The following is a 13,442-nucleotide window of genomic DNA, read 5'->3' on the forward strand; positions in this document are numbered from 1 at the left end:
ACAGGTATACAAAATATTGAAGACAGTCAGTCATCTTTATCAATCTAGCAGTAGAGGGTGTATGGTGATTGCTTATTATTAGTTTGAAAATTCAGATTTGCATGAGGAATTTAGGGGTATTTTACCAGAGATTCAGCTTTATTCTTTTGGAATGCACGTTTCAAATATATTCAAAGGTCTCTGTTGATACATTTAACAAGTCAGCACAGAAGAGTGAAGATTCTAGTTAGGAGGTAGACAAACTTGTTTTATTGGCTTCTACGCTTTTCTCTCTTAAGCAACTGAAGTGGATAAAGGGATGGTGAACTACAGCCCACAGGCCAGATCTGGCCATTTTCACATTTTTGTATGGACTGTAGGCTAAGAATGGTTTTTACATTCTTAAGTGATTGGAAAAAATCAAAACAAAATACTATTTTATAATACATGAAAATATGAATATCAATTTTCAATGTCCATTAAGTTAAAATTTTTATTGGAACACAGCCACACTTATTCCATGGTGTATCATCTATGGCTGCTTTTGTGCTAATAGAGTTGAATAGTTGTGATGAGAAACTTGGACTGCCTGTGATGTCTAAAATATTATTTGGCTCATCACAGAAATATTTGTTGGGAGCTAAAGTGATGACTGAAGCGCCATGATCATTCATGACAATAAATCTCTAGACTCTCAAAAGCATTTTAAACTAAGCATCATTTCACATAATTTCTTAAAGTAAAACAAATGGGTGGCAATTGTTAAGGAGCTATTTCTTTACAGATCAGTGTGTCTTGTGTATATCCTGCGTGTGCTAAGACGCTTCAGTCGTGTCCAACTCTTTGTGACCCCTTGGACTGTAGCCTGCCAGGCTCCTCTGTCCATGGGATTCTCCAGGCAAGAATACTGGAGTGGGTTGCCATTCCCTTCTCCAAGGGATCTTCCCGACTCAGGGATCGAACCCCTATCTCTTATGTCTCCTGAATTGCTGGGCAAGTTCTTTAGCACTAGAGGCACCTGGGATGTATTACATCCTAGTACTCTGCCTTTATGGTACTAGTCCTCATTTTCAAGAACTGTTATGGGTTCTCTCTGGTCTTAAAACCATAGTGGACCGATTTGAAAATAACTCTATCAGTTAGCAATGTGTTTGGCTACAAGTAATGGAAATATATGGATGTGAAAGTTGTACTGTGAAGAAAGCTTATCGCCGAAGAATGATGCTTTTGAACTGTGGTGCTGGAGAAGACTCTTGAGAGTCCCTTGGACTGTAGGGAGATACAACCAGTCCATTCTAAAGGAGATCAATCCTGGGTGTTCATTGGAAGGACTGCTGCTAAAGCTGAAACTCCAATACTTTGGCCACCTCATGCGACGAGTTGACTCACTGGAAAAGACTCCGATGCTGGGAGGGATTGGGGGCGGGAGGAGACGGGGACAACAGAGAATGAGATGGCTGGATGGCATCACTGACTCTGTGGACATGAGTTTGAGTGAACTCCGGGAGTTGGTGATGGACAGGGAGGCCTGGCGTGCTGTGATTCATGGGGTCGCCGAGTTGGACACAACTGAGCGACTGAACTGAACTGAATGGAAATATGAGTGGCTTAAGGAAAAAGGGATTTACTTTTTCTTGCATAATCAGTCTAGGGGTGGAGAGTTGCTTAAAGATGCATCAGGGTCCTACACCTTATTATCAGCTTTATGGTTGGCTTTTACCCTATTGTGGTTTCGTTGTTTAAAAAATTCAGAAACTAGATGCTTTATTAGAGTATCAAGATCATGTTTCAGGCAGAAAGAAAGGGTTAAGGGGCAGGTCTGCTGAATTTGTCTTTTTTTTTAAATTAGGAATGGGAAATTCTTTCTCAAAGACCTGTTAAGAGTCCAAGCTAGTTCTGCTTGCCACATGACAGGCCGATGAAAAGGTGTTTAGGCAAGGACTTTATTTGGAGAGCCACAGGCTGATGGAGAAGATGGCAAACTAAAGTCTTAAATGACCATCTTGGGGAGTCTGAATGCTACGGATCTTTCATAGATCCGAGATAGGGGGCAGGTGAAGAAACAAAAAAGGCCATTAATCTTGCAAATATCTCCTAGAATGGCAAGCTCTGGGGCAGGGTATGTGTTAATTTCTTCCTTCCTGCCATCTACAGGTGGACAGGGTTCTGAACAAAGGCACTTTAACAGTAAGGCAGAGGGGCAGGATTCTCTGAAGCAGGCCATTATGTATGATTAAGATAACAAAAGTAGAGAGAAGCAAGTCATCGAAATAGTTCCAACGTGGAGTCAGAATTGGCTTTTCCCTGTAACAGACCTGCTCTGCAGATTTCTGCTTCTATTTCATTGGCAAGAACTCAAAACAATATAGGTAACCCAAGAGAAACAAGTGAAGAAAGCTGATCGCCGAAGAATTGATGCTTTTGAATTGTGGTGCTGGAGAAGACTCTTGAGAGTCCCTTGGACTGCAAGGAGATCCATCCAGTCCATTCTAAAGGAGATCAATCCTGGGTGTTCATTGGAAGAACTGATGCTAAAGCTGAAACTCCAATACTTTGGCCACCTCATGCGACGAGTTGACTCACTGGAAAAAAGTTGGGATTTGGGGTGGGAGGAGACGGGGACGACAGAGAATGAGATGGCTGGATGGCATCACCGACTCGATGGACAGGAGTTTGAGTGAACTCCGGGAGTTGGTGATGGACAGGGAGGCCTGGCGTGCTGTGATTCATGGGGTCGCAAAGTCGGACACGACTGAGCGGCTGAACTGAAGAGAAACAATTACATGATGTTTAAAAATTTTTATTTTATATTGCTGATTAACAATGTTGTATTAGTTTCAGGTGTGATTCAATTATACATATACCTGTATTTATTCTTTTTCAAATTCTTTTCCCACGTATGTTTTTACAGCATACTGAGCAGTGTTCATGACATTTTAAAGCAAACACCAAGAATCCCTGGGGCTTTCCTTTCACGTATCAAGCTTCCTGAGTCTCAGCTGCCACCAGTAAAACAAACTAGGGTTTGGTAAGTTTCCCTATGGGAAGAGAAGAGGGGTGGGTGGAAATGGATGTTGGATGGACAATGGCTGCTGTTACAGGATCCAAAGTCTGCAGAAACCCAAATTTTGTGGGAAAGCTGGGAAGAAGAGAAGACAATGGCAAAATAGTTACAGCTCCTAAGGATCACCTGCTCGGATGAACAACTCAAAACAGGTTTAACAGAAACTTTACAGCATCAACTTAAAGCGGCAGAAAGGCAAAGAAAACCGGCAAGGTGGTCCTCGAGTGAAGGGATGGTGTGCTGTAACCTCGACAAAATCTGTAAAAGAACTCCCACAAGGCCTCCAAAGCTCTCTGGCTACGGATCTCAAAGATGCTACTTACTGGAGTTCTCAGTCAGATCTCTAAAGGAACGTACTAGATATAGAAATCAGTGAGGGACAGTATCAGTGCAGGCGAGAAAGATTTTCCCCAAGCTAGCTAGTTGTTAAAACAACAGACTTCAGCTGAGTGGCCCCTTCCCTCCACCTGGTCTTCATTCTCCGCTCTCCGACTTAATTCCCGTATTATTTGCTCTTCGCGGGGAAGCATACTACGTTATTTCAGGTGAAGACTCTTAGGGTAATTCGTAGGGGGCCCTCTCGCGGAAACAGAAGGAGATGCCCTGGGACACTCCACTCCGCCATTTCTAGTCACATCAGTTTATCACTGCTCAAGGACAGATGAACTGTATAGATAGAAGCGGGCGAACAACACGCCCGCAGTTAAGCCAGCCCTGGGCTGTTCCATTCTTCCAAAACCCCGCGGGGAGAGGGCTGCTTGTCCCCTCCTGGGCTGCGGCGTCGCTCCAGCCGGCTTTGCCCGAACCCCGGCCTCCCGCAAGCCCAAAGGCCTGAGTTCGGGTGAGGGGGACGGGACGAAGGAGTACCGAGTCCCCCTGGGGGACCCAGAGTTAAAATGGCGAAGCGCAAGGGCGGGGGACAGGGCGGCGAGAGTGACCCAGCGCTGGCTGGGCCTCCGGGCCCGCGGAGCGGCCACCCGCTCGGAGCTCCGCCATCTTCTCCAACTCACCCGGACTCCCCCCGCGGCCGCGCTGGCTTCGCGCTTCCCTTCCGGCCGCTGACAGAGATCCGGGCTGGGCGGGGTGGGCGAGCGCGCGGAGGGGGTGGACCGAGGGCGGGGAGGCCCGACGGAAGAGGAAAGGGAGGGCGGCGAGCCGGCCGCGGCGGGGTGTGGGGCGTGCGGCGTGCGGCGTGTGTGTGGAGGGAGAGGTGGGAGGCGAAGAGAGGGAGGGAGGCGCAGGAATGAGAGCGCGAGGCCCTTCTCGTCGGCTCCTTCGCCCGGACGGAAAGAGCCGAGCGCAGCCCGAACGCTCTATTAAAATGGCGGCGGCGTCGGCGGTGGCCGCGGCGTCTGGTCGGTGAAGTGACTCTGCTGCTTCGCTCCCCATCCGGCCCCTCCCTCCCTCTCCCCTCCCCCCGTCCTCCCCCCCTTCCCCGCCGCCGGCGCCTCCGCGCCCCTCCGGCCTGCGCGCCTCCCCTCGCCCCCCTCCTCTCCCCCGCCCGCTCCGGGGACCGCCGGCCCCCTCCCCCACCCTCCAGCTCCCCGCCCCGTCCCCGCCGCCGCCCGCCCTCGTCGCCTCCCCGCCCCGCCGGCCGGCCGGCCCCCTCCTCCGCCTCTCTCCCCTCCCCCCCGCCGACCGGGATCAGTCAGTGCGATCCGAAGCGGGGGAGGGGGGGGGCGGCGGCCGAACGATGTGCGAGAACTGCGCAGACCTGGTGGAGGTGTTAAATGAAAGTAAGTAGCCGCGGCGGCGGCCTGTCGGGGTGTAGGGTTTGGGGTCCCCGCGCCGCTCTCCGGCCTCCCCGAGCTGCCGCGGCCTGCGGGAGGCGGCGGCCGAGCCGGCCGGCGTGCGGGCCTAGCGCCCGGGGAAGGTGCGCGGTGGCGCGGTCGCCGCGGCGCCTCGGGCCCAGCCCGGCCCGGTTACCTGGGCGCCCGAGAGGGGCCTGCCGCGGAGCTCTAGCCAGGCCGGGCCTGAGCGGTGGCCGCTCTCGGAAAGTTTCCTCATTACAGGTGTCAATTAACGAAGGGACTAATGATCCTTCGCCTCCTTCGCCCTGACGGGAAGGTGAGGCGAGGTGGAGTCCGAGTACCAGTCTCTCCTCTGCAGTCCGAACCCTTCGACCCTCCTTCCGCCCTCTTTGATTTTCAGCGTGCGGCCGAGGCCTCTTACCTTGCTAATTTTCATTAAACTCCCTGGGAGGTGGTTGGTGGTTTTCCCCTCCCTTGGGGGTGTGTAGGTGTGTTAAACCTTTCTGCCTGTCCTTAAATAGCTGAAAATGAGCTGTGATAGTGATAATTGGAACCCTTATATCTATTTTTTTAAAAAAACTTGTTAATGATGTCTCTTAGTGTACCAATCGTCGTTTTAATGATCAATTCTCTTATATCAAGGAGAGCACTGTAGTGCAGATACCATCCCGGGATAGTCATGGCCTGTCCTGGAATGAAAGGCCTTATTTCGTATACTTTTGATTATTACAAAGCGTGCATTGCTCTTTTCTAGTTAGATTCCTTTAATTTATTTTACTCCAGACTCTTGTAAGATGGTATCTTAGCTGAAAGAAGCAAGGCATGTTGCAAGTTAACTATTTCTGGGCCCAAAGGCCTAGTTGGGCAAGGTGAATTAGATAAAAGATTAATTTACAAAAAGTTGAGGGTTGAGAAAATGTTCTTCTACGAAGAGCTTTTGTGGATTTTGGATTTGTGTTTTGTGTGTGGTATTTCGAAGGACTGCCAAACTGTTTACTTTCTAATATTCTTTAAAACAACTTGATTATTAAATATATCGTCTAGTTTGTGTTTGAGTTTAATGAGCAAAGGCAATAATAAAAGTGGAAGGGTTCTAGTTTACTGTCACCTCTGTTTTCTTCCTGACAGGTGGAAGCAGGCCTTTGTACAAATTCAAACTATACTTTCCAGTATGTTTCATTCTAAATTTTCCGGAAATTTTAAGATTATTTGTATATATATATTTAAATTTTATAATTGAGGGATACTTGCTTTATAGAATTTTGTGGTTTTCTGTCATACATCAATAAGAATCAGTCACAGTTACACCTTTGAGGTTATTTGTATACATTTTAAGATACTGTTATTTTTGGTGCAGGTGGCTTATAATATGATAAACTTAAGTCCTTAGTACTTATTTCAGTGAACTGTATATTACATATCTCAGATGCAAGTTGTGGGAGTATGGCTTGATTATTTTGAAATTGGAAAGGATAGCTTTGTTATTTTATATATTAGAAGAACCTGCTTTTTTACTATTTTATTGAAGGATAATTGCTTTACAGAATTTTGTTGTAAGAACCTGCTTTTAATAGTTATGTTTAAAAATTAAAAGCTTTAGACATGCTATCTAGAGAAACTAAAGTTTGTTAATCCTTATCTTTTGAAAAGAGACACAATGAAAGACCCCCTAGAATTTAGCACCTAGGGAAACCCTTAGAATTTAGCACTCAAAAATGCAGTTGATTTATGGAGAGTTAGAAACTTAGCTTTTGTTACCTTTAATTAAATATGGTTAGTTGAGCCAGTATCACAAAACCTGGCAGTGCAGACCCTCTAAAACTTCAGTTTAAGAATTTGACTTTTAAACACTAATCTGACAAATAAGCTTCCTTTAAAAAAAATTACTTTAGCAGTTTCATTTGTTGTTATACCACGCTTTGACACTTGCTTCCCCTGTTCCTCCCTGAGTTGTTTTACAGTTGTTCTCATTTTTTTTTTGTTTAGTTACTGTACTTCAAACATAAGATGCTTAAGTGTTCTGAGAGGGTATTAACTATATCTCGTTATAGTAACATTTATCCATGACTAGGTTGGAGCATGATGGTTGAAACTTGATAAAACTTGTTGTAATTAAAGTAAGTCATAAGTCTTTCTTGTAATCTCATTCACAATAATTGTACATGAAATCTCTTTTTTTATCCGCCATACAGTTGTGCAAAGATGAACATCAATTCATCCTGGATTAGAAATTCAGTTAAAGCCCCCAAATACTGTATCTATTTTTCACTATAACTCCCCAAACAGTTTAACCAAAAGGAGAAATAAAATTAGTGTATTTTTTAGATGGTGTGTTGGGAAGATAGAATTAAAATAAACTAAAAACTTCTTGTTAAATTTGCAGACACTGATCAAACTTCAGTCTGGACCCAGTAGTAAATGTATAATGTAAAAATTTCATGTTTTAAGTGAACAGGTAGACATGATGTGGATAGTAGAGCTTTATATCTGATGTACTTAGAGTTTTGATAAGGTTAAGGACTTGCAGTGAAGTGTTTATTTTAAAAATAACAAAATGTAGTGTAGTTAAAAATATAATAGCTTTCTTTTGTCATCAGTTTTTGACGAGGATATTAATATTAGTTACACCTTTAGTCCTGCTGAGAATCTAAATCTCTCACCATAGAAATATCTACAGTATACAGACAGCATTTTGAAGGTTAAGGGCCCATTGAAGTTACGTCTGTGGAACCAGGCTTAGGACTTGGTAATAAGGACCATGTCATTCCCTTTTTTTAGTCTTGACAGATATCCTGAAACTTGAAATTAGTTTTCCAAATAACATTTGGCTTTAGTGTTAGAATAACCAGTTTCAACAGTACTAACATATTTGAGTTTTCATATTCTTTCCAGTGATTTGTTTTTAATAAGGAAGATGTTTTAAAAGTTTGGAATGGATTGAGTGAGTTTTGCTCCTGTCAGTTTGGGGAGTTTTGTTCAGTTTAGGAAATAATTTTAAGTTTATATTCCTTTACTTGTTGAGTTTGTATATTTGCTGCTTTCATAGCTACTTTTTTGAACTAGGTTACTAAATCTAAAACATTTGTGGATGTTGATGAAAAGTTATGCTTTGGGCCATTATAGCTAGCTCAACTAGTTAATTGAAGTCACTGCCTTGGTGAAGTAAATTTCTCTATAGCAGAGTGAAAATGGCTTTAAGTGTACGGCCATCTTTTGAACCATTTGTTTGTTGTGGATTTTACTCTGTGTGTGTTTAGTGAATTACACTTTGCCAGATGTTTTAAATGGGCAATTCATTTGTCTTTCCTAGCTGTCCTTTGTGATAGGCAGGAGCAGGTATTAGTATCGCAATTTTTTTTTTTTGGCCTTGCCACCGTGGCTTTCAGGATCTTAGTTTCCTGACCAGGCAAGGCCCACTACAGTGAAAGCATGGAGTCCTAACTATTGGACCACCAGGAAACTCTAGTATCTCAATTTTAAAGGTGAAAAAGTTGAACCTTAGAAAGGCTAAGTGATTGGCCGAAAATCACCTGTCATCTGCTTAGTAGTCTTAATCTAAGTTAGAACTCAACCTTCTCTGATACCAGTATGGGCAGAATAGTTGTTTGCATTTTTATTTTCTTAATGGGCTTCCCTGATAGCTCAGTTGGTAAAGAATCCACCTGTAATGCAGGAGACAACAGTTCGATCCCTGGGATGGGAAGATCCTCTGGAGAAGGGATAGGCTACTCATGCAAGTATTCTTGGGCTTCCATGGTGGCTCAGCTGGTAAAGAATCCGCCTGCAATGCGGAAGACCTGGGTTTGATCCCTGGGTTGGGAAGATCCCCTGGGGAAAGGAAAGGCTACCCACTCAGGTATTCCAGCCTGGAGAATGCCATGGACTGTATAGTCCATGGGGTCACAAAGAGTATAAGGCTAAGTGATTGGCTGAAGATCACCTGTCACCTGCTTAGTAGTCTTATCTAAGCTAGAACTCAGGATACTCTGATAACAATATTTGCAGAATAATTCAGTTTGCATTTTTATTTGTAAAGAATATTGAGCCATTTGTGTTGGGAACTTAATCAGTTCTTTGAGGTAGGTACCTTATCACCCCTTTTTAGATAAGAGAACTAAGGATTAGGGTCACTAGACTTTATTTGGTGGAGTCAGGATTTGTAGAGGACTTAATCTCAGGTTGGGCTAAAAGCTCATGCTCTTTAACAATTAGGCTATGCTGTATAAACTTTATGATGATCTCTTCAAATTGAAGACATTATGAGTACACAGATTGGCAGACTAAAAAACTACTAAATTTTTAAGTGTTTTCACAAGATTGGGCTTGACTCTGTGCTCACTGTAAAAAGAATTTATAAGTTGTGGTAAATATAGGTGAATGGTAATCTGTCTTAATATATCTTAATATTTATCAGCAATGAGCTCTTTAATAAGATACACATTTCTAGGGTTTTAAAAATAAAAGTATATAGGCATGAAATAATCATTAGTAATGTAGCATTTTTTGGTAGACATTTAATTCTAAAACTGAACTGATTGGAAATTTGATTTTACTGCAATACAGTACCAAATTACTAAATTTCTATTTCAGTAAATTTTGCTAAGATTATATTCTCTTAAAATAGTTACTATTTGAAATATTATTTTTCAAAAATAGTTTCAACTCATGTATCTTTATAAAGTAACTTACAAATCATAAAGCACTAGTAGATTATTACTAGCCAACTATCTGCATTGTCAGTGATAACTATTGATATCTAGCTTTAGCACTGTATTTATGAAATGTTAATATTTTTAATATGTTTAATAATGATAGTATCTATGTATCTACTTTACAAGTATTTATGTGTAGGTTGAATATGTATTAATGAGAATTTTTATTTTTTTCAGAATATGTGAAACTTTTCAGTAATGACTAAGGTGTGATAGACTGTTGCCAAATGGGCTGTGCTACCTTTCTCTTTTTCACTTACTCTTATTTTTCCTGATTGCAGGTTGCAGGGACTTGCCCTAGGCAGTCCAGTGGTTAAGCTCCATGCTTCCACTGCAGGGTTGTGGGTTACTTTCCTGGTGGGGGAACTAAGATCCCATGGCACGTCCCCTTCCTCCCAAAACCCCCCCAGACTATTCAAGTTTAAGTCACCCATAATCTTACTATCCAATGATGATTTCTGGTGATGCTTTGAAGTATTTTTGCACCATATTTTTTAGGTACATATTTATACTTTTTTTTCCCTGACTGTACCACTTGGTTTGTGGACTCTTAATTCCCCTGCCAATAATTGAACCAGAGCCCTCAGCAGTGATTGGACCTCAGCCACTGGACCACCAAGGGGTTCCCAGCAGTTTTAAAATTGAGAATGAGATATATATATATATATATGTATATATATATATTTAGTAGCTTGTTTCACCTCAGATTGTTTGATCATTTCCCTTAACTTTTTTAAAACATGTTTTTGTCTGTATGATGTTCTATTTTGTATGCAATTTAATTTTTCCTCATGGTATTCTTGTTTTCAGTTCTTCAGTATTATAAATAAAGCTGCAAATGAACATCCTTGCATATAAATCTTTTAATCACTGGGTTTTTAAAAATAGATTCTTAGAAGTGGTTAAAAATACAGACTTTTAGAAGTGGTTTTAAAAATGTAAACTTCTTTGTTTTATATTGTCTAACTGCTTTCCAGAGAGGATATACTGATTTCTGTTCTCTCAGTAGTGTTTTTGCAACTTAAGCACTCTCACTTTTACTGAATATTTCGGCAAAAAATGTGATAACCAGTTTTAAACACTCATTTTTATTGGCTGTTTGCATTTCTTATTTAATGTGTTGGTGGTGTTCTTTTCCTACTCTTTAGGTTTTAATGTTTTGTGTTAATAAGAGCTGTTCACTTACTAAGTGTATCAACCCTAGGTTTAATTTGCTTTTTCGCTTTATTTTCAATGATGTGCTCAGTTGCTTTTCAGTCATGTCCAACTCTTTGCCACCCTCTGTGCACCAGGCTCCTCTGTCCATGGGATTTCCCAGCCAAGAATACTGGAATGGATTGCTATTTCTTTCTCCAGGGGATATTCCTGACCCAGGGATTGAACCCGCATCTCCTGTGTCTCTTCATTGCAAGCAGATTCTTTACCCACTGAGCCGCATTAGAGCTCCATCACAGCACAGTTTGGCCCAAACTCATGTTTCTAACCTCAATTCTCACTTTTTTCTGTGAGGCTTTCTTAAAACTTTTCCAATCTTTCTTAAAATGACAACATATACCTTTCTCACACGCTAGTAAAGTCATGCTCAAAATTCTCCAAGCCAGGCTTCAGCAATATGTGAACCGTGAACTCCCAGATGTTCAAGCAGGTTTTAGAAAAGGCAGAGGCACCAGAGATCAAATTGCCAACATCCTCTGGATCATGGAGAAAGCAAGAGAGTTCCAGAAAAACATCTATTTCTGCTTCATTGACTATACCAAAGCCTTTGACTGTGTGGATCACAATAAACTGTGGAAAATGCTGAAAGAGATGGGAATCCCGGACCACCTGACTTGCCTCTTGAGAAACCTGTATGCAGGTCAGGAAGCAACAGTCAGAACTGTACATGGAACAACAGACTGGTTCCAAATAGGAAAAGGTGTACTTCAAGGTTGTATATTGTCACCCTGCTTATTTAACTTATATGCAGAGTACATCATGAGGAACGCTGGGCTGGAAGAAGCACAAGCTGGAATCAAGATTGCCGGGAGAAATATCAATAACCTCAGATATGCAGATGACACCACCCTTATGGCAGAAAGTGAAGAGGAACTCAAAAGCCTCTTGATGAAAGCGAAAGAGGAGAGTGAAAAAGTTGGCTTAAAGCTCAACATTCAGAAAACAAAGAGCATCTGGTCCCATCACTTCATGGGAAATAGATGGGGTAACAGTGGAAACAGTGTCAGACTTTATTTTTTTGGGCTCCAAAATCACTGCGGATGCTGATTGAAGCCATGAAATTAAACGACGCTTACTCCTTGGAAGGAAAGTTATGACCAACCTAGATAGTATATTAAAAAGCAGAGACATTACTTTGCCAACCAAGGTCCGTCTAGTCAAGGCTATGGTTTTTCCTGTGGTCATGTATGGATGTGAGAGTTGGACTGTGAAGAAAGCTGATCGCTGAAGAATTGATGCTTTTGAACTGTGGTGCTGTAGAAGACTCTTGAGAGTCCCTTATACTGCAAGGAGATCCAACCAGTCCATTCTAAAGGAGATCAATCCTGGGTGTTCATTGGAAGGACTGATGCTAAAGCTGAAACTCCAATACTTTGGCCACCTCATGCGACGAGTTGACTGACTGGAAAAGACTGATGCTGGGAAGGATTGGGGATGGGAGGAGAAGGGGACGACAGAGAATGAGATGGCTGGATGGCATCACCGACTCTGTGGACATGAGTTTGAGTGAACTCCGGGAGTTGGTGATGGGCAGGGAGGCCTGGCATGCTGTGATTCATGGGGTCGCGGAGAGTCAGACACGACTGAGCGACTGAACTGAACTGATTGTTACTTACTTTGGAGAAGGCAATGGCAACCAACTCCAGTACTCTTGCCTGGAAAATCCCATGGATGGAGGAGCCTGGTAGGCTGCAGCCCATGGGGTCACTAAGAGTCGGACACGACTGAGCGACTTCACTTTCACTTTTCACTTTCATGCATTGGAGAAGGAAATGGCAATCCACTCCAGTGTTCTTGCCTGGAGAATCCCAGGGACCGGGGAGCCTGGTGGGCTGCCGTCTATGGGGTCGCACAGAGTTGGACACGACTGAAGAGACTTATCAGATTGTTACTTACTTATCTCTCTACCAGGGTGCTTAGTCTTTGAAGAGAATGAAAGTAGCTTTGTTGCTTTTCTCTCTAAAAAGGATACTTGCTTTTTTAGAAAAAACCCACATAGTGCAGAATATTAAGAAAAAAATGAGGATAACCTGAAACTCTGCTCTCATGTAAGAAATCATGTTTTAGTAAACATCTCTTAAGTCTTTTTTCTCTTTCCTCAGATACACTGTTTTATGTAGACAAACTAATTACATGTTACTCTGTTACTTTTATTGATATGTTCCTTTCCGTGTTAATATTTACATTGTCATTTTTTATGGCTTTAGTGTAGTATTCCATTGTTTGATCATACACTAACTTAACCAGTCCTCTCTTGATGGGCATTTGGTTTGTTCCATGACTTTGGAATTGTCTAATTATCACCTTAAATGTAATCTCTCAAATCAGATTACTGAGTAGGTCATAGAGCATATCTGAAAGGAAATCAGGCAATATGATGAAACTTTATTTTTAAAAAATGTTTATTTAGATAAAACTTTAAAAATTATCCTTCCAGCGTTAGAGCATGAGTGTAAAGGCTTCATAGTCTTTGAAGTGTTATAGTCTGACTGCGGTTTGTGGTCTGTTTTAGCAGTGTATTGGTTCTAAATCACCACAAGACAAAATTGGAAGGGACTTTTTACTCTGGGTAACTTTGCTGGCTAAACTTATGAACTTTATTCTGATTATTGAGAAAGGCTCAGTAACCAGTGATAAATGTAGGAGTTTAAGAGCAGTATTGAGAGCACTAGCTCAGAATAAATTGAAATTTAAGAAAATACTTAATAGAGCTTTTGCATT

The 13,442-nt window shown here is 42.3% G+C and overlaps 1 protein-coding gene across 5 annotated transcripts in view; it reads left to right on the forward strand.

Annotated features, from left to right (window-relative positions):
* Positions 1-4,147: 4,147 nt before the first annotated feature.
* Positions 4,148-13,442, forward strand: part of USP34 (ubiquitin specific peptidase 34) — a 227,615-nt gene continuing 218,320 nt past the window's right edge. For 3 of the 5 annotated variants that reach the window (XM_055399249.2, XM_055399252.2, XM_055399250.2), the window contains exon 1: positions 4,150-4,779. In XM_055399249.2, the coding sequence (XP_055255224.2) occupies positions 4,737-4,779 (43 nt within the window). In that variant the 5' untranslated portion in view covers positions 4,150-4,736. Of the gene's footprint in view, positions 4,780-13,442 lie in introns of all 5 variants that reach the window. The other 2 variants (XR_016038579.1, XM_055399251.2) reach the window with 2 other exon arrangements.

The sequence above is a fragment of the Moschus berezovskii genome, chromosome 11 (genome assembly GCF_049115385.1).
Source record: "Moschus berezovskii isolate FMDL1 chromosome 11, NW_MosBer_1.0, whole genome shotgun sequence".
NCBI classification, from domain to species: domain Eukaryota; kingdom Metazoa; phylum Chordata; class Mammalia; order Artiodactyla; family Moschidae; genus Moschus; species Moschus berezovskii.